Source organism: Mycteria americana, chromosome 1 (genome assembly GCF_035582795.1).
Source record: "Mycteria americana isolate JAX WOST 10 ecotype Jacksonville Zoo and Gardens chromosome 1, USCA_MyAme_1.0, whole genome shotgun sequence".
Classification (NCBI taxonomy): domain Eukaryota; kingdom Metazoa; phylum Chordata; class Aves; order Ciconiiformes; family Ciconiidae; genus Mycteria; species Mycteria americana.
Window position 1 is genome coordinate 47,871,509 of NC_134365.1, and position 20,584 is coordinate 47,892,092.

The 20,584-nt window shown below is 38.4% G+C and overlaps 1 protein-coding gene across 4 annotated transcripts in view; it reads right to left on the reverse strand.

Moving 5' to 3' along the window:
- MGAT4C (MGAT4 family member C) overlaps window positions 1-20,584 on the reverse strand; it is a 161,819-nt gene that overhangs the window by 8,004 nt on the left and 133,231 nt on the right. For 2 of the 4 annotated variants that reach the window (XM_075491638.1, XM_075491639.1), the window contains exons 4-6: window positions 5,993-6,136; window positions 4,985-5,186; window positions 1,427-1,582 (exon numbers count right to left, since the gene is read on the reverse strand). In XM_075491638.1, the coding sequence (XP_075347753.1) occupies window positions 1,427-1,555 (129 nt within the window). In that variant the 5' untranslated portion in view covers window positions 1,556-1,582; window positions 4,985-5,186; window positions 5,993-6,136. Of the gene's footprint in view, window positions 1-1,426; window positions 1,583-4,984; window positions 5,187-5,992; window positions 6,137-20,584 lie in introns of those variants that run through there. The other 2 variants (XM_075491640.1, XM_075491641.1) reach the window with 2 other exon arrangements.

Here is a 20,584-nt window from a genome sequence, read left to right on the forward strand (position 1 = left end):
TTTGAAGCAATTAGTGAAAGGAGAAGAAGCATCAGGGAAAATACTACTGGGGAAAAAAAAAGTGATAAGCCAGGTCAAATTCGATCACAATCAAGAAATGATGAATAAATAAAACATAGCGGAAAACCTTAGTGAAAGTACTGTTAGAGAAAGCAATATGTCTGTAATGGAGTAACATGCTAGAAACATGGGTTATCTTTCCAATGGTTTAAAAAGTAGTAGGATAGTCTTAATAGTATTTACAATATTTTTATAAGTAAAGTTATAATATTTTACGTTTAAATTACTAGGAAGTTATCTATGGTTTGGTAAATTCATGTAAGATTTTACTGTTTATGTATTGCACGTTTTTCATACGGTGAGGTTGCTTTTCAGATCCAACCGAGATCGGACTTCACCTTTCAGAATATTGGAAAGCCCATACTGTCCCAATTAGATGAATCAGACAAAGAAGGTTGGCATAGAGGATCAGAAAGCTGCTCAGTAGTTCAGTTCAAGTTCCAGAAAGAGGGCTGTGTAATCAGATCACAATGTTACATATTCAGTTTAGTCATTTTACTATTTGCAAGCTCCAGTTATTAAACTACCATGTTCTTTTACTGGGCCCAGTCCAACCTCAGATGAACCGGAAATTCAATCCATTAATCAAGTCTTCAGAGCTTACTTGGCATTCGGCACTGAGACAGCCATAGGTTACATATAAATTGCAGAGTTAGGTTACCTTGCTAGTAGCTTACTTGTTGAGATTCCTAACACAGATCTTTCAATAAATCTTTTTCACAATCATAAACTTACACCAGCTATCATTTATGTCTAATTGTTAATGCTGTAGCACTGAACCTGCCAGACTCAAATCTGGGATACAGGAAGTGACAAAAACACAGAACAAAAGCACTAAAAAGAAATTATTCATGCAAGGAGCTTGAAATGTATGGAATCAGTGTAAATTCTCTTTTATAATTGTATTTCTAGTATATTGTTTAATAGAGTATTCACAGGTGAGATTTGCAGTGTGGACTGAAAAAGGAGCTCCTAGCTCACCTGAATATTTCAGATGTAGATGATTTTCAATGCTAAAATTGAGGGAAATCCAGAAGTATGGAAAATACAGGGGGTGTTTTGACTCAAAGGAAGATATCTGACAGAGATGTCTCCATGTTTTGCTACATTCATTATCTCCCATACCTCCAATGAACAATGACATATTTTACTTCTGTGAAAAGGACTGTTAGGATCTTACTGACACACCCTGTGTGCAGTATATATTGATAAGATGGCTTCATCATAAAGGACACATTTTGAGGATACTTCACTGTTAATGGTACGCTGACAGGGGAAATTGCAGGAATTATGAACTTTACTGTTTAACTAGGGATGTGTCCTGTTCTGTTGTTCCAGGATAATTTCTTCCATCTAAGAAACTTACCAAAACATAACCATCTTCAATGTACAAGTTCATGAACAGCAAGCAAATGACAAGGACTCCTAAGAACGACACAGCTGATCGTTTCCGCAAGCATCTCATTTTATCAAAATATTTCAAGTTTTGTCTCATGTGAAGAAAGGCATACAGTAGTGTCACCTAGGAAAGAAAACCACAGTGTTACAAGAACTATTCATCTGATAAATATGACCGCAAACCAACTTACCTTCAGATGTATCAAATCCCTTCAAACACGCACAGACTATACCCTTTAAGGTGGAATTAATTTAATTTAATCATGGTCATCTTCAAGTTTAACATACAATATTAACTATAATTTAAGATTCTTTTTTTTTGTCAATAAAGAAAAAAACATACTTTATCCTACCCATTTTAGGCTGGAATTATGATATCACTGTGGCAGGAGTGCATTAGCAGTTCAGTTTCCCATGTATAACGGTCAGATCCCAACTTGATGTCAGGAGAAGATGGTGTGCACTGTTTCCTGTGTACCCATCTCTCCTTCTAAAGACAGTTCAAGCCAACAGGCAAGGAAGAAGCCATTGCATGACTCAGTATCATTGCCAATAGGAAAAGTCTGGATACCAGAACTGACAGGCACAAACAAGGTACCTTCCCTGCAGTAAGAAGGTAGTAGCAAGACTGTGCAGCATCCCTTGGCCCTAGGTGTCTGTATTAAGATGGAAAGACTTTCACTGGAGGAAAGACTCACTCTCTCCAGAAGAAGAAATGTCTACCTTAGAAGGATGTCTACTTTAGACCAGACACATCTAAGCAGGGTATTGGAAAGTCCTTACTGCCCCAATTAGATGAATCAGACAAAGAAGGGTGGCATAGAGGATCAGAAAGCCACTCAGTAGTTCAATTCAAGATTAAGAAAGAGGACTGACTAGTCATATCACAATGTTACATATTCAGTTTAGTCATTTTACTATTTAAAGCAAGCCCTATACTGTTCCTGGCTGCCAAATCATAAGCATTAACCTGTGTAGGACTACCTGTGTTTGAACAAGATGTGGCCACAAACTAAAGAAACAGACTGCAAATCAGACTGCCCAAACTCTGAGGGATTCTTAACTAAAAAGTAGATTATAAACTCACCATTTATGTTCTCACTTGTTTAAGTACCAATGTATTTTGGTTATTGTCCATAACAATGTCTGTCTATCAAATTTAATATATTGAAGTCACGTACAAATGGAGAGTTTAAAGCTAGCCTATGTGAAGTAGTAAAGAGCACTTCATGTGCAGTGGTTAAACTCAGCATTTAAATACCTTCATTTTTGAAAGTGCTGAACATCTAAACTGACACAAAATAGGCCCAATTAGGAGTTCCATAAAAGATTTGTCATGTCATATAGAAAATTTTCTGGACTAATAACAAAAAAACTTCCAAGTGCAAAATTCAATCTATATTTGGCTTGCTAAACTAATTAAATATATCTAACAGTATAAAATGTGAGTCCATTAGACTCTAGAGAACAGGGAGGTAAATACATCAAGTATTAGTAATGCAAATGTTTAACTGCAAAGTTTTGTTCATATGGCTTCAAGATGAACTGCAGTAAATGGACACCAGTTGTACACAGAATGATTTTAAAAACACTATGTTGAGAATAAGAACAACTTACAAGTTGCACAATGGGAAAAAAAAAAGAATTAATAACAATATATATTTCTGCCCCTATTTATTTGAGGGTGGGCTGAATTTCAGCGGACTGATTATCCTGAAGCTGAAAAAACCCAATGTAGCTATTTTTTAAGTTAAGGCAACAAATTCATTTTCCTTAATATCTAATGAAAATAACCATGAGGAAGGAGCTGTCAGGGCCATGGATCTCCAAACCCCGCCCCGTGACAGCACAGTGGTTGCTGGGTGTCTGTGGATTCCAGCAGGCTGTTGTGGAAGTGAAAGATTGCCCATGTTTTAGAAAAGACCATATTACACATACAGTTTGGGTTTAATTTTGTTTCTTTTTTTTTTCTTTTTTTCTCCCAGCATAACTACTGATTTTCAAAGCAATACACTCTTTTAAAAACTTATCAGAGAATCACCAGATGGATTAAATACTGACACTTCTCAGAGAATGGCATGAAGCAGCCTGACTATTGAAGATTCAGGTAGTCTGGATTGGAGTGCTTGCAGCCACTTGCAGCTTCAGGAGTAAGAGATGCACTAGAGTTGCACACATTGAAGTTTTTCTTTGGAAAACTTGGGAATACGTAAGTGTCTTTTCAGTCACAAGATGACTGTATGTGCCAAGTTTACTGGTTGGACTGCAGTATTACACAGTTCCCTCATCTGAGCAGCCTGACTGAAGTCCCTAAGTGTGAGGAAGGGGACTTGCAACTACGTTTGCTGGTTATATTAGTTTTTCCCTATGCAGTTTTCTTTAGATCATTACTATGTTGGATTAGGAATAGAAATTGAGGGGATTGCGCAGGTGAGACTGGAGGAACACAGGACTGTCATTACTAATGCTGATTTACGGGAAGAGAAGAGCCCGGTATGGCCACCATTCAGAGGAAAACACTTGCATTTCTTGTGTTGGTTTCACACAAAGTTATTACAACATTCTTATTTTACAGATAGAGTCCGTGAAATGGTTGAAAGCAAAACACCGTTCCAGTAATGTTTCTTTGTTCATAAGACCTATTGGTAGGCTCATACCAACTGAAGGAACCAAAGGGAAGGACACCCCCAACTAGGGTGCGACCTGTTTCGGACCCCGCATCACGGAGGAGGCACAGGCGCGATCGCTGGCACCAGATGGCAGTGCGGACGCGCTCTTGCCAGCCTTCAACTTGCTCCTAAAGCTGTTCCTTCCAACCAGTTTGTCTGAAGGTACTATTTAGCATACTTACACTGTAAGCCTTTAGCTAAAAATGTGCACAGACTCATACATACAAACATACAGAATGCCTTACGTTTCCTAGAACTACTGCTTCTTGCAGCTCCGTTTCCAATCTGTAACATTGCATAGTGGAGTACTACGCAAGTGAAATTTGTGAGGAAAAAAAGGTAAATTTTACCTTTCTTGCTGGTGATGTCAGTCATCTTTTGAAAAATAGTCTCAGAACTTTCCACAGTGAGAGCCCTGATGTTCTTTAAGACCATTTGAGCAGAATATTCACCATTACTCAAAACTAAGACTCTGATATTGAAAAAAAGGCTTCAACTCATAATTCAATTCTGAAGTCAGAGCTTTGCTTGAAGATTTCATGCCTTCATTATTCATGCACAATTAAGTAGCTATCAGGATGGTATAAATGCAATTTGTTTCATAAAGCTGGCATTAAGCATTTAAATGTAATAATTAATAAACATGCATGAATTATAAATATTTTCCTCTCTCAATGAGATGTATTGTTTTCCTCAGTCTCTTCAGAGATCTCTTCAGATCCCAGATCCCTCAGTATATGTTTGCCATCACACATACATGTGCAGTTTTACATAGTAATATGAAACTACAATTCTTTTGACTTTCTAAAATGATACAGCAATTAAAAGACAGTGAGCTAAAAAATTCAATTACATACCTTTACAGTGTGAAGAAGCTGTTCTTTATAGAGTCTGAAAAGGTGTGAAAGATATGTAAAGGCCAAGACTGATTTTCACATGATAATGTGCTGCTTTCTCTTGCAGAATTTGCAACACTGAGAATAATTTTAAAAATTGTTGTTTTAAAAGGCAAATCCCAAATGACCTTCCAGTAAGAGTCTGTTCTTAATAAGCCAAGTCCTTGAAACCAAAAAATGAAATTAAAATATTTAAATTAAAGCTGTTAAAATTATTTAAACATCTTTCAATTATGATGTCAATGTAGCTGTTCCCAAGAGGAAAAAATGAGACAAAGCAAGATTTTTTCCTTATTTTCCTCTTTCTCAGAGGAAAAGGCTTTTTGCCAGCCCTGTAATAATTTCTCCAGACCACATACATGCACACTCACTGTGGTGAACCATTTCATATTCAATCCACCCTAATTCTTCATCACTCTCTGACAATACTAGGGATTTGTGCTTTGTCCTGCTTTCAGAGATTATTGTTTACTTTCCTGATCTGTTTCCTCCTCAAACAGATAAGTAAAAAGGCCCTGTGGTGTTCCTTTACCCTTAAGTGTGCCAACTCAACTTAGCCTTACCTAACCAATACAGTGAATCTGCTTGTATCTACAGCTGTACAGAGATGCAGCAACATGATCATCTTTGTATTATATTCTGGTCTGCTTGAGTGCAGTGCCCCAGCAGCTCAATAAAAGTTGCTTATTTGCAGAGGAACTGATGGCTGTCAGAAATGGCAACTGCATTACTTTTATTCTATAATATTTTCAAATCAGGCACATAGCTTTGCCTGTCACTGCAGAGTCTGTATTCCAGGATGTACAGTAGAGCAGATCCACTACCACATTTATTATATCACCAAAATCCGTAGATAACACACAGAACCCCATGATTGGATTATTAAACCCCTTGTGAACTTTATTGCAATCTCTGATTTGACTAAGACACTCAGAAGCAAGTACTTCATTCCTCAGCCTTGTGACATACCATTCCACCGTTGTGTAATTGAATTGCTTTACTTGCAGTTCTTAATGCTTGTCCAATTTGCTTTTCAGCTTTTCTTTTTGGAAGGCTGCACATGATGCCTCAAGGAGTGCATTCAGTCCTCTTTACAAAGTGGCAAAGGAAACACTTTCAGAAAAAAAAAAGGGGAAAAAAAAAGAAAAGAAAAGGGAAAACAGGGATTTTATTACATGTTATTATTAAATTTTGCATGTCTCATGGTCTTCTTATACAAGATGAAAAAAACAAACCCTAGGTTGTGATATACATTTGAGCTACAGTAGGTAGTGAACTGGAAAATTATAATGGATAGGCTATTCCATTGGGCTCAGATAGACTCCTAGCAAGATTCACTGTCTGTCTTACCGAAAGCCTGAAAGTACATATACAATGTTTAAGGCTGACAGGCAGGATGCTTGCTGTCACTGGCAGCAGGGAAGTAAAAACTGGTCTGAGGGAAAGGAAGGTTTAACTCAGAATGAGGCTAACAAATCCAGAGGGTAGAGCTCAGGTTTTAAGCTGCCCATAAGTACATTTTTTGGATGGCTTATCATTGTGTAGCTCCACATGCTCAAAATAAATGGTTTACAGATTATCATGTCTTCTGAAATTTATATTCTAGATATAGAAAGTTAAAAAAAGTGGTATATAAATAGGCAGATTACTCAAAATTAACACTGATAAAAGGATGGGCAAAAGAAGTGGGTTTTAAAAAAGGATTTGAAAGGCATATTGATCCTTGATCCGCAGAAAGTGAGAGATTATTTCAAACACTGGTGTAGCATACAGATATATACAGACCCCAACAGTTTGGGAAAAGGGGTGAGCGTTTGGGAGGAAACAGATGTTTCAGCCGAGGCAAGTTACCAAACAATACAGAAAACTAAAGAGCTTAAATTCGATGTGGGTATTGGAGGATGAAGTGTCTTTCCTGTCTGACAGCTTCAGAGTGACATAAAATGGAGCCACAAAACTTACTTTGGCCGTAGCGCTCTGAGCAAAATGTAATGTATTTCTTCTGGCATGGAGGAGTCAAGTCTAATCAAGGGGAAGAGATGACTAAGAAGTGTGAAGACGTATTGACTTAGACGGTAAAGCACTATCTAATCTATCACTGGATGGATGGCAGTGTATACCACTGGATGTATTTTATCAAGTATGTTGTAGTGTAAAAGATGGGTTTTAGAAAAATAATACAGACAATGAGTTAATGGGATGTGGAAAGAGCCTGGAAGGCAAGAAAAAATGACAAAGAAATCTGAAATAGCCCTCAAGTTCTGCTCCATGGAGACAAAGCAGAGGGGAAAATAAAACAGCATGGGCATGAAGAGGGAAGAGACAGCTCACTGTAACATCCAGAGAGAGTGAGATTAGAAGCTTCTAGAGATACAGGAGTGGGGGTTTAGGCTGCATCAGAAATACAGGCAGGAATGCTTGAGCATTGAAAATAGCACTGGGCACTGTTCAGAGGAAAGAATTTATAGGACGATGAGGATAGGGATTGAGTTAAATAGATATTCAATAGATATTATCCATTGACTCATCAATGAATGAAAGGAAGACATGGATACAAGCACTGATAGATTCAACAGCAAGCCAAAACTTTTATGGACAATTATCATACAGTACATTTCTATAGTATGTGGGTACAGTGATTATCACTTACAACAGGCTGTCAGGCAAACCAAATTCCTTGAGTCTTTAGGCACCAAATTGAATAAACTAGAGGGACATCCTGGTCTGAAGACACTCCTGCAGATCTCAGTCCCTTCACCCAAAGAACAGACTATGTGAGCTAATCTCTCAGCAACACTTATTCTGTGAGCTAACTTTTGCCTCAAGGTCCCATAGTGTCTTACTTGAGGTGTATGGCTAAGAGCTTGTCCTTTGCCATAATCACATACCCTGGGCATCACTGTTGTAATGGAATTGCACAGAGATGTAGACAAACTTATTTTGGTGGTGAAAAGGAAATTGATGTAAATGTTTGACCAAAGCCAGTTAAGCTTAAGGAGAAAAGTTTCATCTGACCCTGGCTAAATCTGGTCATGGTTTTCTCTACAGCACATCCTGTAGCCTCAACTAACAGAAATATGAGTAGCTTTTCCACAGAATCACAGAATCACAGAATGGTTGAGGTTGGAAGGGACTTCCGGAAGTCATCTGGTCCAACCCCCCTGTTCCATTTGAGCCACCTGGAGCTGGGTGCACAGGACCATGTCCAGACAGCTTTTGAATATCTCCAAGGAGGGAGATTCTACAACCTCTCTGGGCAGCCTGTGCCAGTGCTCTGTCACCCTCACAGTAAAAAAATGTTTCCTGAAGTTCAGAGGGAACCTCCTGTGTTTCAGTTTGTGCCCATTGCCTCTGGTCCTGTCACTGGGCACCACTGAAAAGAGCCTGACTCCATTTTCTTTGCATTCTCCTTTCAGGTATTTATTTACATTGATGAGATTCCCCTTGAGCCTTCTCTTCTCTAGGCTGAACAGTCACAGCTCTCTCAGCCTTTCCTCATAGGAGAGATGCTCCAGTCCCTTAATGGCCCTTCATTGGACTCTCTCCATGTCTCTCTTTTACTGGGGAGCCTGGACTGGACCCAGTACTCGAGGTGTGGCCTCACTAGTGATGAATAGAGGGAAAGGATGACTACCCTTGACTTGCTGGCAATGCTTTGCAGCCATGATACCATTCACCTTCTTTACTGCAAGGGCACATTGCTGGCTCTTCTTCAACTTCATGTCCACCACACACCCCCAAGTCCTTTTCTGCTAAGCTGCTTTCCAGCTGGGTGGCCCCCGGCATATATTGGTGCATGGGTTGTTCCTCCCCAGGTGCAGGACTTTGAACTTCTCCTTGTTGATGTTCATGAGGTTTCTGTCAGCCCATTTCTCTAGCCTGTCGAGGTCCCTTTGGATTGCAGCATGACCCTGTGGTGTACCAGCCACTCCTCCCAGTTTTGTGTCATCTGCAATCATTTAGACATTTGTAATCCTGATGTGGAGAGAAAAAGAAAAAAAAAAAAAAAAAGACCCTCCATGCAGTTGCATAAGTGTATGAGTAATGTGGACCAATCGTTTGCTGTAGCCTTAACCCAAAATGTGATGCTAGCCACTGAGTTCTGATAAACCTTCTCTATCCTCTTCTTGCTTTGCAGTGCCCGTGGCCTGTCAGAAGGTGGCATTACCAGAGATGCGCAACCCTGAGAGACTTTATATGATGAGGAGCAAGGAACATCTTTTGTGAGAAGTATGCACTTCTGGGGGAATACTCTTTGTGTAGTTTGTAATGGACCTATGTCAGGTATTGAAAGATGTTTTAACATTGCATCCTTACATATTGTTTCACAGAACTTACATAATAATATGCATTTGAGGCATCCTGCCAAGATCAAAAAGCAATGAATTTTTATTGGGTGACTACCAAATAATGTTATTTTTTTTTTAAATAACATTTCTGGGTCCTTTATCCTCTAGTTAGGCTAGGTTTAAGTATTTCAGAAGAGGAAACAGTCCATTTAGAAAGGTGGCTAACTGTTATAGAGCAACTCTCAAACTCATGAGATTCTGCCATATAATTGATTATTTGCACAAAGTCAAGTGTCTGTGAAGTTCATGGTACCCCTGGGAAATAATGTAAAATAGATTAGGAGATTAAATGCGAGAAAATTGGTTTTCACTGGCCATACTACTAATCTTTTTCTAAGATAAGTGTTTCATTAAGACTTTCCACTGAGCACCCAGACAGCAGCTTCCTGATCAATAAAATAACTCATTCCATAAAGAAGGCTTAGAAAACTATGTATGGGTGTGTGGGACCAACAATTGGCTTATTCTTTTTTAAAAAAACCCCAACAAACTTCAGTAAGTTTTGATGAATAGGCTCTATAAAATGAAAACAATTCTTTATAAAATGCTGCATTTGTTCCTTGTTTTTTTTAAAATGTGTTGTGTGCTGAACTTCATATATTGTCACACACAAAATATAGTACTGTGATCATTTCTTTTCAGTAGAAGCAATCCAGTGTGGACAAGATACATCCAAAATTTGTCATCTTCAGCTCTGATTTTGCAGCCAGATTAACTAGCAGAAATCCAGCTAATATCTCTGAAGCTATTAATGGATTCACAATCTGGTAGTCTTGATTGCATTTATATGGTTTTTAACAAGAAAGAATTAAAAGTATTTTTGCTATTCAGTGGACTTTGCGATTTATGGGCTAGTCTGGTCTTGATCTATTACATTAATTAATGTTGATTGCATAACTAATGGAGATGGTTTTAAAGGTACCATAAAATCTGCAACATGTTATCTTGCACTGTAATGCAATTAGGTCATGCAAGCTAAGCAGGATCTGTAGTGGGAGGGATTAATAGCTGCTGTTGCAAGTATCATCACTGCTTCTCCCTTCTGAGTTAATGCTACATTAGAGACCTTGCAAATAAATGCTTCATAGAAAGGAAGCAGACCAGGTACAGTAGCAGCTTTCAATTGCCATGATGATGATTTCAACCTTAATCATCAGATTTCCTGTAGACTTCAGAAAAGTGGCTCTAGGCAGAGTGAGAAGAAGCTTTGGATGAATAGCTACATGTCGAGCTAACAGACATTTCAGGTCCATGAAGGTGAGTAGCATGGGAACTCTTGTGAGCACATGGACTTATCTAAAGCTGCTTTCAGTGAGCAGGGCCATGCTGCCATATATCTCTGTGACCTGTCAAGTAAAACTAGTTCCATTTGGGTAGGCAACATCTCTCCAAAGCCTGCATACTTCTGCATGCATCTCTCTGTGGAAATCTCTGCTATCCAATGAGCAGCTGGAGCCTCATTTCATTAAATTGATGCACTGTTATTCAAAGGGATAGTAGGGAAGGAGAAGGGATTACTACCTCTGTCTTGTACCAGATTAGTTTCCAATTTTTTTAGGAGATGCTTATCTCATTTTGCTTCCAGCTTCAATTTATCTGTTTACTAACATTATGTTTAGTGGTATCTGTTAGGTTGTGCCAGAGATATTTTTGTAACCCAGCAAAACACTTTCCGCCCCCTGTCTTTTTTTAAGAAAAGAAACCCTAAAGAAAAACCATCAACAAAATGCCTGGATGATACAGGCAACCTGTCAGATGTGGTGAATAGACTTTCTTATCCTTAGCATATGACAAACATGATGATCAATAAAGGCTTAAATGACCTTTTCCACTATTCTGTATGTCACTTATTATAAATAAGCTCAAGCCATGGCAATAAAATATTATTTGCTATCAAGCCTTCTAATGACAAAAAATGTTTTTTGAATTTTTGAATTTTTTCCAAGAAATAGTTAAATAAACAAAGCTTTGTAGCAGGGTGTGAATAAATCTTAAAAAACATCTTTGATAATTTTCTCTAGAGTCTTTTAAGGTAAACTTCCAACCCACTTTTCCTCTGAAGAAACTGTAAAATATTGCTTCAGATTAGTGACAGAAGGCTTTCACTTTTTGTGTCTTAAATCATATCAATATCATAAAGATATGGTTAATAAGTAAAACAGTTATTTCAGTTGAACACAATACATGGACAGGAAGGAACTTTCCTCAGTATGGTCAAGAATAAGTTCAATAAGTCTGAATGTGCACTTTTATCATCTGTTTTTCTCATTTTTACAATACCAGTAACTACAGTATAGTTTACAGAAGAAAGGGAATTTTAGAGTTTGTGGAAAAAGAAGTACAGTAAAAGAGCTGCTCACTAAAAAATTTACATTTCTTTGCAAGTAAAGTTCAAACAAGACCGACTGCTAATTTAAACTTTTAGTTGGTCCTATGTACTAGGAGTAAAATGAAGCATTTTTACTGAGAAGAGAAACAACCAAAATGTCCACAATATCTTAAATAAAATAAAAATGCAAATAATATATATATAAATTCTCCATGGCAGGTTAAAAAAGAATTTGATTTTTTATTTTACATTTCATATCAATTCCTAGCTTTGCCCCTTTGTAGGTACACTAGTTATCTTATTTTTAAATAGCTCCTGAAATCCAGAAATTAGTTTTATGGTGAGTCTTATGTGATGGCATGCATACCACTTTGCTCAGACTGATTCCTTTAGAGCATCTACCTTGCAATGTTATTCTGAATCACCTTTTGTAGAGGCTTCTCGCCACCAGTGATATTATAGAAGGCTCAGGGAAACTAACAGTCTAACTCAGAAATGTTATGAAACACTACTGTAAATGCTCCTAAAATCTCCAGTACCCTATGGTTTTCTAGTGAATGATGATGTAAGTAGATTTAGTAACCCTTAATGACAAGAGAGATGGAATCTTTTCAAACAAGGCTCCCAGGAATGACTACAACAGAGGAGCACATAATAACTTTGTTGACTGATGCATGAAGTCCTAGTTCCTGAGGTGACACTTTCAGTTCACTCCTCCATTACTGAGTTTTGGGATATGTCTGTTGGATGTATGCCCCATTGTTTGAGAACTCATTGGAGTTGTTTTTCATTTTCTTCTTAGAATGACATTCACTTGACCAAACACAGACACCTATGATGTGAATGTCTGAGCTAGTCACACTTAGGCACAGTTTAGAGCCAATACAGAAAATAAGTATTTGTACACTGTGATTCATCTCACTGAAAAGTCACTGTCTAAAATATATCAGATGAATTGTGCCCTAAAAATGCCCATGTCTCTTCACTGGCTGCAAAAACAGCCTGAGATGGCCGACTCAGATACAGATACCAAAAGGGAGGAAGTCCATTCACATTTTCCCTTTCTTTGCCTCTTTTGTTGCCTTTTTAGGGACAGCACATAAACAATAAGCCACTGTCTCTAGATCCAAAGCGTGGACCTACAGCATGGACCTACACCTTTCCTAAGCACAGAAATGTCCTAATTCTGACAATAACACAAGGTCAGATCGTAGATCGTCCCCACCTATGACACTATGGCTGGCACATCTTGCCTGCAGTAGACTGCTGCAAGTTATCCTCCATTAAAAAGCTTGAGTTTGGTTGTCTGTCCCAAGGCAGTTCCCTTTATGCATCTCACAAGCCAGTTCTCTGACTCCAGATATCAGTCTCTGCTGCTTTCCCCCGGCTTTATCCAGAACACAGTTTTGCTGCTGCTAGAGTTTCCGCTCAATAGATTCATCACAGTACAACACACAGAGGACAGACTATTACCTGCATGCCCCACAGTAGGTTCCTAATAGCTTTACTGCAGGATATTTGAAAGTTGAAAGAGATACCCATTAAAGGGCTTAACAGCCACAGTGGACTCATGCCCTCAAGTTGTTAATGGGGGAAGTAATCTACTGTCTGTCTGTATCTTTGACTCACCCACAGTACCTGGCAAGATGAGAAACTCAGTTCATTCAGTGCATTCAAATGAAGCATCTGATTTTAGGTGGAATAAATTCTCTGTATGGCAGGACAGTAAGGCAGAGAGCTGTTTCATTTCAATGCAGTAACTGAACTGAGATTCTGATCTTGCCAGGTACTGTGGGTGAGTCAAAGATACATATAGACTCTTCAGCCTAAAGGTAGGACATCTATTGTACACATCATTCACCCTAATTCTCTTTACTCCTCAAAGTAATATGATACCTTTTGTGTAGCCTTTGGTATTCACCAAAGAGCTTAAAAAGTTGACATTTTTGATCACAATCTTGAGTTTCAGCTTCTTCCTCCAGAAGAAGCTTCAAGGTGTTACACTGGGGGAAGGCATCAGGTACCCCAGCACTATGTGTGCCTGTATTGTCAACTGTATGGTGATGTGTTTTGGCTCAAAATTTTGTGGTTTTTTTTGGGGTGGGGGCGGTTCATTCCCAACAAGAGTGAAATGCCGGTTTTAGATTTACATGTCCTTACCTGGAGTTAGTGAAGTTTTGGGTTCATTATCGCTAGCTTCTGGAATAAACTTTGGATAGTTCATACTGTTGTTAATACCGGATGCCAGCTAACTCAAAAGAAACAATGTTTAAACACGACATTAGTGTGATCTCTGATTTTCTCAGACCCCATCAAAGATAAATGGCATTTTAAGGACTAGTTTTACTTTTATTAAAGGTACAAATATAGCAATATGGTATCATCTTCCTGACCTAAATCTAAATAATTAAACTCTGTTGGAAACATGATATAAACACTCAAGATGTATGTTCATGTTAGCTGGTCAAAATAGTTTCTGTAAAGTTTATTAAGGTCTTACTGGCCCGCAAAAGTGAGAACTGTCTGATTTCATTCTATCTTTTTCAGTGTTAAATTCCTGTTTAGATGAGATTCTGAACTTATTCTGTAGTCAACAGGCAGATATAGAAAATTCTAGAGGTCAACATACCTTTCCTAAGCATTTAAAACAAGCAAGATGAATTCAGTTATTCCCACTAATGAGACAGAGAGAGCACAAGAGCAAGAGCAAGAGCAAGAACTTAAGTTTTTACATAGCTAAAATGAGGTGACATGAATATTATCTACTTCGGTATTTGGCAACCACTTCTATAGGACCAGTAATGACTTCACCAGACAGATGAAAAAAGAATGTGCCATAAGCTTCCAATTTCTGGAGGACTCCAAACTTGACAACCAGTATGGTAAATAAATGCAAAAAAGTATTTGCAAGATACATAGAAAAAGGAGGAATTAACATTATTTCTTGGCTCTCTGGAGCTACAAAATTCTAAGCTAGAATAAAGAAAAGATGTTACTGAATATGAATAAAATGAATTCAGAAATGCTAATTTTCCTTACTTGCGCACCTGCTTAGCAATTTGGATCTAAGCAAATGCACAAACCCACTAACTCCTTAGACATACTTTTTCACCTCCTTTGTTAGTACTGTTGTATCTTTTCAAAGTTTTATCTATGTCAAAGTAGTATATGTGCAAAAATCAAACCCCAAATGTAGAATACAACTGCAGGAAAATTGTTTCATTTATTGATTTCTTGAGTGAATCTCTATGACAATAAAGAGTTTGAATGAAGCATTATTAAGATAAGCACCAGTTTAGGCCACTGATATAGCTGAGCCTTTGCAGAAAAAAAGAATTTTTTTTTTTTAATGGATTGGAGTCTACCCAATAAAGGGAAAAAAAACCCACAACAAACTGCAAAGAAAATTGAGGTCCTTGTAAACTCATTTTGTAGTAGATTTGAGTTCCTTACTGCTAACCATGTACATCAAAGGAGGAACTTGGCATCTGTAGTACTCCTGAGATGCATGAATTCCCAGGAAAGAACAAATGAATTGCGTTATCCACCATGTCCGGAAATTATAGGATAGCTTTATGGTTTTACTGGATCTCTGAGGTTCAGTTGAGTACTTACATTCATGGAATATCACTGAAGGAATTAAATCAGCCTATTTAATTTTTTTCTGGACAGTATACACAGCGGTGAGTGAAAATATGAAAGGGACTAAATATTCTTCAGATTTGAACATGCTATATGGATTCCATGGAATTCCAAAGAGGTCAAAGGAATTCAGAGAATTTTGATTTACACCAAAAAATTCCAATCAAAAATAAAAAAAGAAAAACCCTATCAATCTTATTAAAAAAATATGGTAATAACATGGGGTAAGGTGAAAATGCTTATATTAGAGCTTCTTTTGTTTTAGAAGATGAAGTAAGCTGTCCAATTGATTTCAGTGAGCTGAAAATCAAGTACTTAAAAGTTATCTTTCATTTTTTTTTCCAAATTGAGGCTAACAGGAACAGCTCATAGTTAAACAGAAGCCAATAGGAAAAGAGTTATAGTATGACAGGTGGTATGAAATCCATGTTTCTAATGTTAGAAGAATAGAAAAAATATCACACAATGGAATTCTGTATAATTTAACCTCACAAGGATTTGAAAATAAATAAAAAAAAAAAGCAATGCTTCTTCACATACTTGAGAGATTAATTTCAAGAAACTATTGTGTTTAATCAAAAGTATTTTCTGTTCCACTTTCTGGGAATTTTCTTTTTCTAAAAGAAATTATTGTCAATCAAGAATTATCAGTCCTTCAAGAACTTATCTCAAACCTGAATATTAGAAGAAAAAAAGATGCATCTGGCCTTCCATATTATTAAATATTTTGAACACATAAAATTATTTTTAAAGGAGTAAAACCAACAAGAATTTCTCTGATATGTATATCCTACATTTGCAGATATCACGTTCACAAAACAATGTTTTCTGGCTTTTCATTTGTGGGCTTCAGAATACAAGGGTGAAAAGAACAAGTGACAAATATCCATGATAATATGATATATTGCAGACCTTACTGCTATCAGTCAATTGCTCTACAGGAAGTATTTCTTGAACCTCAGAAAAGATCAAGTATGTGAAATCACTCTGTTGATCCCCTCCTGAAACTTTCAGTTCTACACAAAGGAGAAAGTGACCCATTGCGCTAAATCCACAACTCAATTCACTCCGACCACACACAATAAGAACATATCCCATCAATCTGGACCTTAAATCTGATGGAAGATATGAAGCTTAGATAAGTACTCTGTACAAGTATACAGATACTGATTTTGCAGAAACGCTATATGATGCAGTGATGTTTCAGAGAGGGTTGAACACTTTCAGAATTCCAAATAATCAAGGTCTATTTCACAGAATCACAGAATGGTTGAGGTTGGAAGGGACCTCTGGAGGTCATCTGGTCCAACCCGCCTGCTCAAGCAAGGCCACCTAGAGCCAGTTGCTCAGGAACATGTTGTGGTATGTTGACCTTGGCTGGCTGGCAGGTGCCCACCAAGCTGGTCTGTCACTCCCCCTCTTCAAATGGACAGGGGGACAAAATATGGCAAAAAGAGATTGTGGGTCAAGATAAGGACAAGGACATCACTTACCATTTACTGTTGCAGGCAAAACAGACTGATCTTGGGGAAATTAATTTAATTTATTGCCAGTCAAATCAGAGTAGTATAATGAGAAATAAGAACAAATCTAAAAAACACCTTCCCCCCACCCTTCCCTTCTTCCCAGGCTCAACTTCATTCCTGACTTCTCTATCTCCTTCCTCTGAGTGGTGCAAGGAGATGGGGAATGGGGGTTGCAGTAATTTCATAACACTTTGCCTCTGCCGCTCCTTCCTCCTCATGCTCTTCCCTTGCTCCAGTGTGGGGTCCCACCCATGGGATATAGTCCTTCACGAACTTCTCCAAAGTGCGTCCTTCCATTGGGCTGCAGTTCTTCAAGCACTGTTCCAGCATGGGTCCTTTCCATGGGGTGTAGATCTTCAGGAATGGACTGCTCCAGCATGGGTCCCCCATGGGGCCACAAGTCCTGCCAGAAAACCTGCTCCAGCATGGACCCTTCTTCACAGGCCATAGTTCCTGCCAGGAATCTGCTCCAGCATGGGCTGTCCGTAGGGTCACAGCTTCCTTCAAGGCACATCCACCTGCTCTGGCATGCGGTCCTTCATGGACTGCAGGGTGGATATCTGCTGCACTCTAGACCTCCATGGGCTGCAGGGGGACAACCAGTGTCACCACAGTCTTCACCATGGGAGGCAGAGGAATCTCCAGGAGGTGCCTGGAGCACCTCCTCCCCCTCCTTCTTCACTGAACTTGGTGTCTGATAGTTGTTTCTCTCACATTTTCTCACTCCTTTCTCTCAGCTGCTGTTGTTGAGCATTTTTTACCCCTTCTTAAATATGTTATCACAGAAGCACTACCAACGTTATTGATTGGCTCAGCTTTGGCCAGTGGTGGGTCTGACTTGGAGCTGGCTGGAACTGGCTCTGTCTGACATGGGGGCAGCTCCAGGTGTCTTCTCACAGAAGCCACCCCTGAAGCCCCCCTGCTACCCAAAATTTGCCACATAAACCCAATACACCTGTCCAGATGACTTTTGAATATCTCCAAGGACAGAGATCCACAACCTCTCTGGGAAGCCAGTGCCAGTGCTCTGTCACCCTTACAGTAAAAAAGTGTTTCCTGAAGTTCAGAGGGAACCTCCTGTGTTTCAGTTTGTGCCCATTGCCTCTGGTCCTGTCACTGGGCACCACTGAAAAGAGCCTGGCTCTGTTTTCCTTGTACCCTCCCTTCAGGTATTAATATACACTGATAAGATTTCCCTTGAGCCTTCTCTTCTCTAGGCTGAACAGTCACAGCTCAGCCTTTCCTCACAGGAGAGATGCTCCAGTCCCTTAATCATCTACATGGCCCTTCATTGGACTCTCCAGTATGTCCATGTCTCTCTTTTACTGTGGAGCCTGGAACTGGACCCAGTACTCGAGGTGTGGCCTCACTAGTGCTGAATAGAGGGAAAGGATGACCACCCTTGACTTGCTGGCAATGCTTTGCTTAATGCAGCCAAACTGGGGAGACAGCTGAACAATATTTTCATGGTAATCTTTTTCTAGTGAAAGGTTCTGATGTGAGCGAATAGAACATTTGCTGAAAATGAATGTTATTACACTAAGAAATGGATAAATTTTAGTTATTGTACTAGTTACCTGGCTGTGAATATATGTCAGGATGGATGTATGTCATTGTCTGACCTCCGGATTGTCAAAGAAAGTGGCACAGCACATTATGATTTTTTTTAAAGTATGTTAGGATGAAAAAAACCCCATACCTGTGCAGTAGAAAGAATTTGTTTCAGTTTTTGATTTAAATTTTGATCTTACATCTTACGTATCATACAAAAACTGGTAGTCAGCAATAAAAAAGCTGTTAAAGATGTGATCCAAAAGGATTCCAGCCACAGATGACAAGTTGTCATTTTACCTGGAAAGTATTTTCCAGAACAGGAATTTTTCTATTGTTTCTATTATATTTTTTTCAAGCTGTGGATTCTGGGACTTTTTTGAAGACCACTGAGTCTTCAGCTGACTTCTGTATATCTCATTTAGGACCACAGTATGTTAACAGTTAACATCCATTTAGTGTGTAGAATGTAATACAGATTTTTTTTTTTCTGTATCAGTAAGGCATTTTATAGAAACTACTGCATAGCAGTTAGAAGTGGCAAAGAATAATAATATCAAGGTGGCAGAGAATTTCAAAAGAGTTGTTTTTCTTTTTTTAAATAATTTAGGTATTGAGCTAAAAAACCCCTAGGCTATATTTACATTAGATTTACCAATTCACTAACACTTCTTTATTGTCCTAAGAATACCAGCCTAGCAGAATACTGAAAACCAATGCTCTTTTTCTTGTGTTACTCTAGGACCAAAGATACATTTAAAAATTAGTACAAATTTAGAAGAGTTTGTCCAAAGGTTCTTCTAATGTAATTCTAGATGCTGAACTTATCATTCTCATCAGTAAAACACAAGAGCTTGTATTGTTTGCTGCGAGGATTTCAAATTGCTGACAAATTCTCCTCATGAGTGTCTTTAGCTCCTAAATCAGCAAAGGTCCAATGAATGTGCCAGGGACCTCAGCACTCTTTCTGTGATCTGCCACTAAGAAAAGGAAAGATTAAAGCAATGTAGCCAGTTCATCTCTCTTTTCCCTGTAGAGGTGTAGTGATGTTCAAGCAGGTAAAAATGTGGACATCTATTACAGTAACAGAAGTAACATCTTCTGTTACTACTGGCCAAGGTAACTTGCTTATCAGAAGGCAGAGTTCAGATCACGTCTTGCATTTAGGCTGAGACTGAATCCTAACCCTTTGACACATTATGTCAGTTTAAACTTGTCACTTTCTCTTCCAGGACATATTATCTTCTCTATTTATAGAATAAAATCTTTTTAGGTTTATGTCACTTGACTTTAGTTGTCTTATCTAAACTAGCTGATTTAGGCTCCCTGTGCAGTCAATGTGTACTGACTAACAATTCCCAAAGGCGATTCATTTAAATTGCCTTGATAGCAGTTTTAAAAGGGGAATGAATGCTCCTTCAGAGTGTCTTTCTCTTTATTTACTGACTATAGAAATAACCTATGTAACTAGTTTAGCCTAAATCCCTAACTTTTAGATAGTTAAAGATAGCTGGAATAAACACCAGTCTGCTGCCACTACTATCAGCCAATAATCTATCAGTAGACAGTATAGTCAATTGTATTTCCTAAAATGTTATCAAAACTTTTCTAACATCAAAAGCCTATCTGAAAATCTAACTGTGGCAATATTTGTCTCTAAAATAATAGTAAAGGAGAAAAAATCATATACATAGTAGTATTTATTTCAGAGGTTTGAATATAATCTTTCTAATCCTGGCATCCTAATTCCAAAGGCTAACCTCCTCCTTCTCAGTTTTAGTGAAATGTAGGAGAACTGCTGCCAGCCCATCTTTAGCTAAAACTGATCAACGATGGAAAACCCACAAGCTTAATGAAAATCTGCAATTCTCCATTGACTTGGGCCCATATGTCCTCGCACATCCAAAGCAGGGTGAAAAAAAAAAAAACCACACAGAAAACCCCAAACAACAGAAAACCCCTAAACCCCTGGTTTGAAATGTGTTCAGTATTCCAGTGCACAATGAAATTGAAATGTGCACTGTTACAGTGCTTATTGAATATTGAAATGTGTTCAATATTCCAGTGCACAGTAACTCAATAATTGCAGGAGGAAACGCACCTGCGGGCACCCAATACTATCAGGCTTCCAAAAGCTGTGCTTGTGTCAGGCAGGATGCAGCAT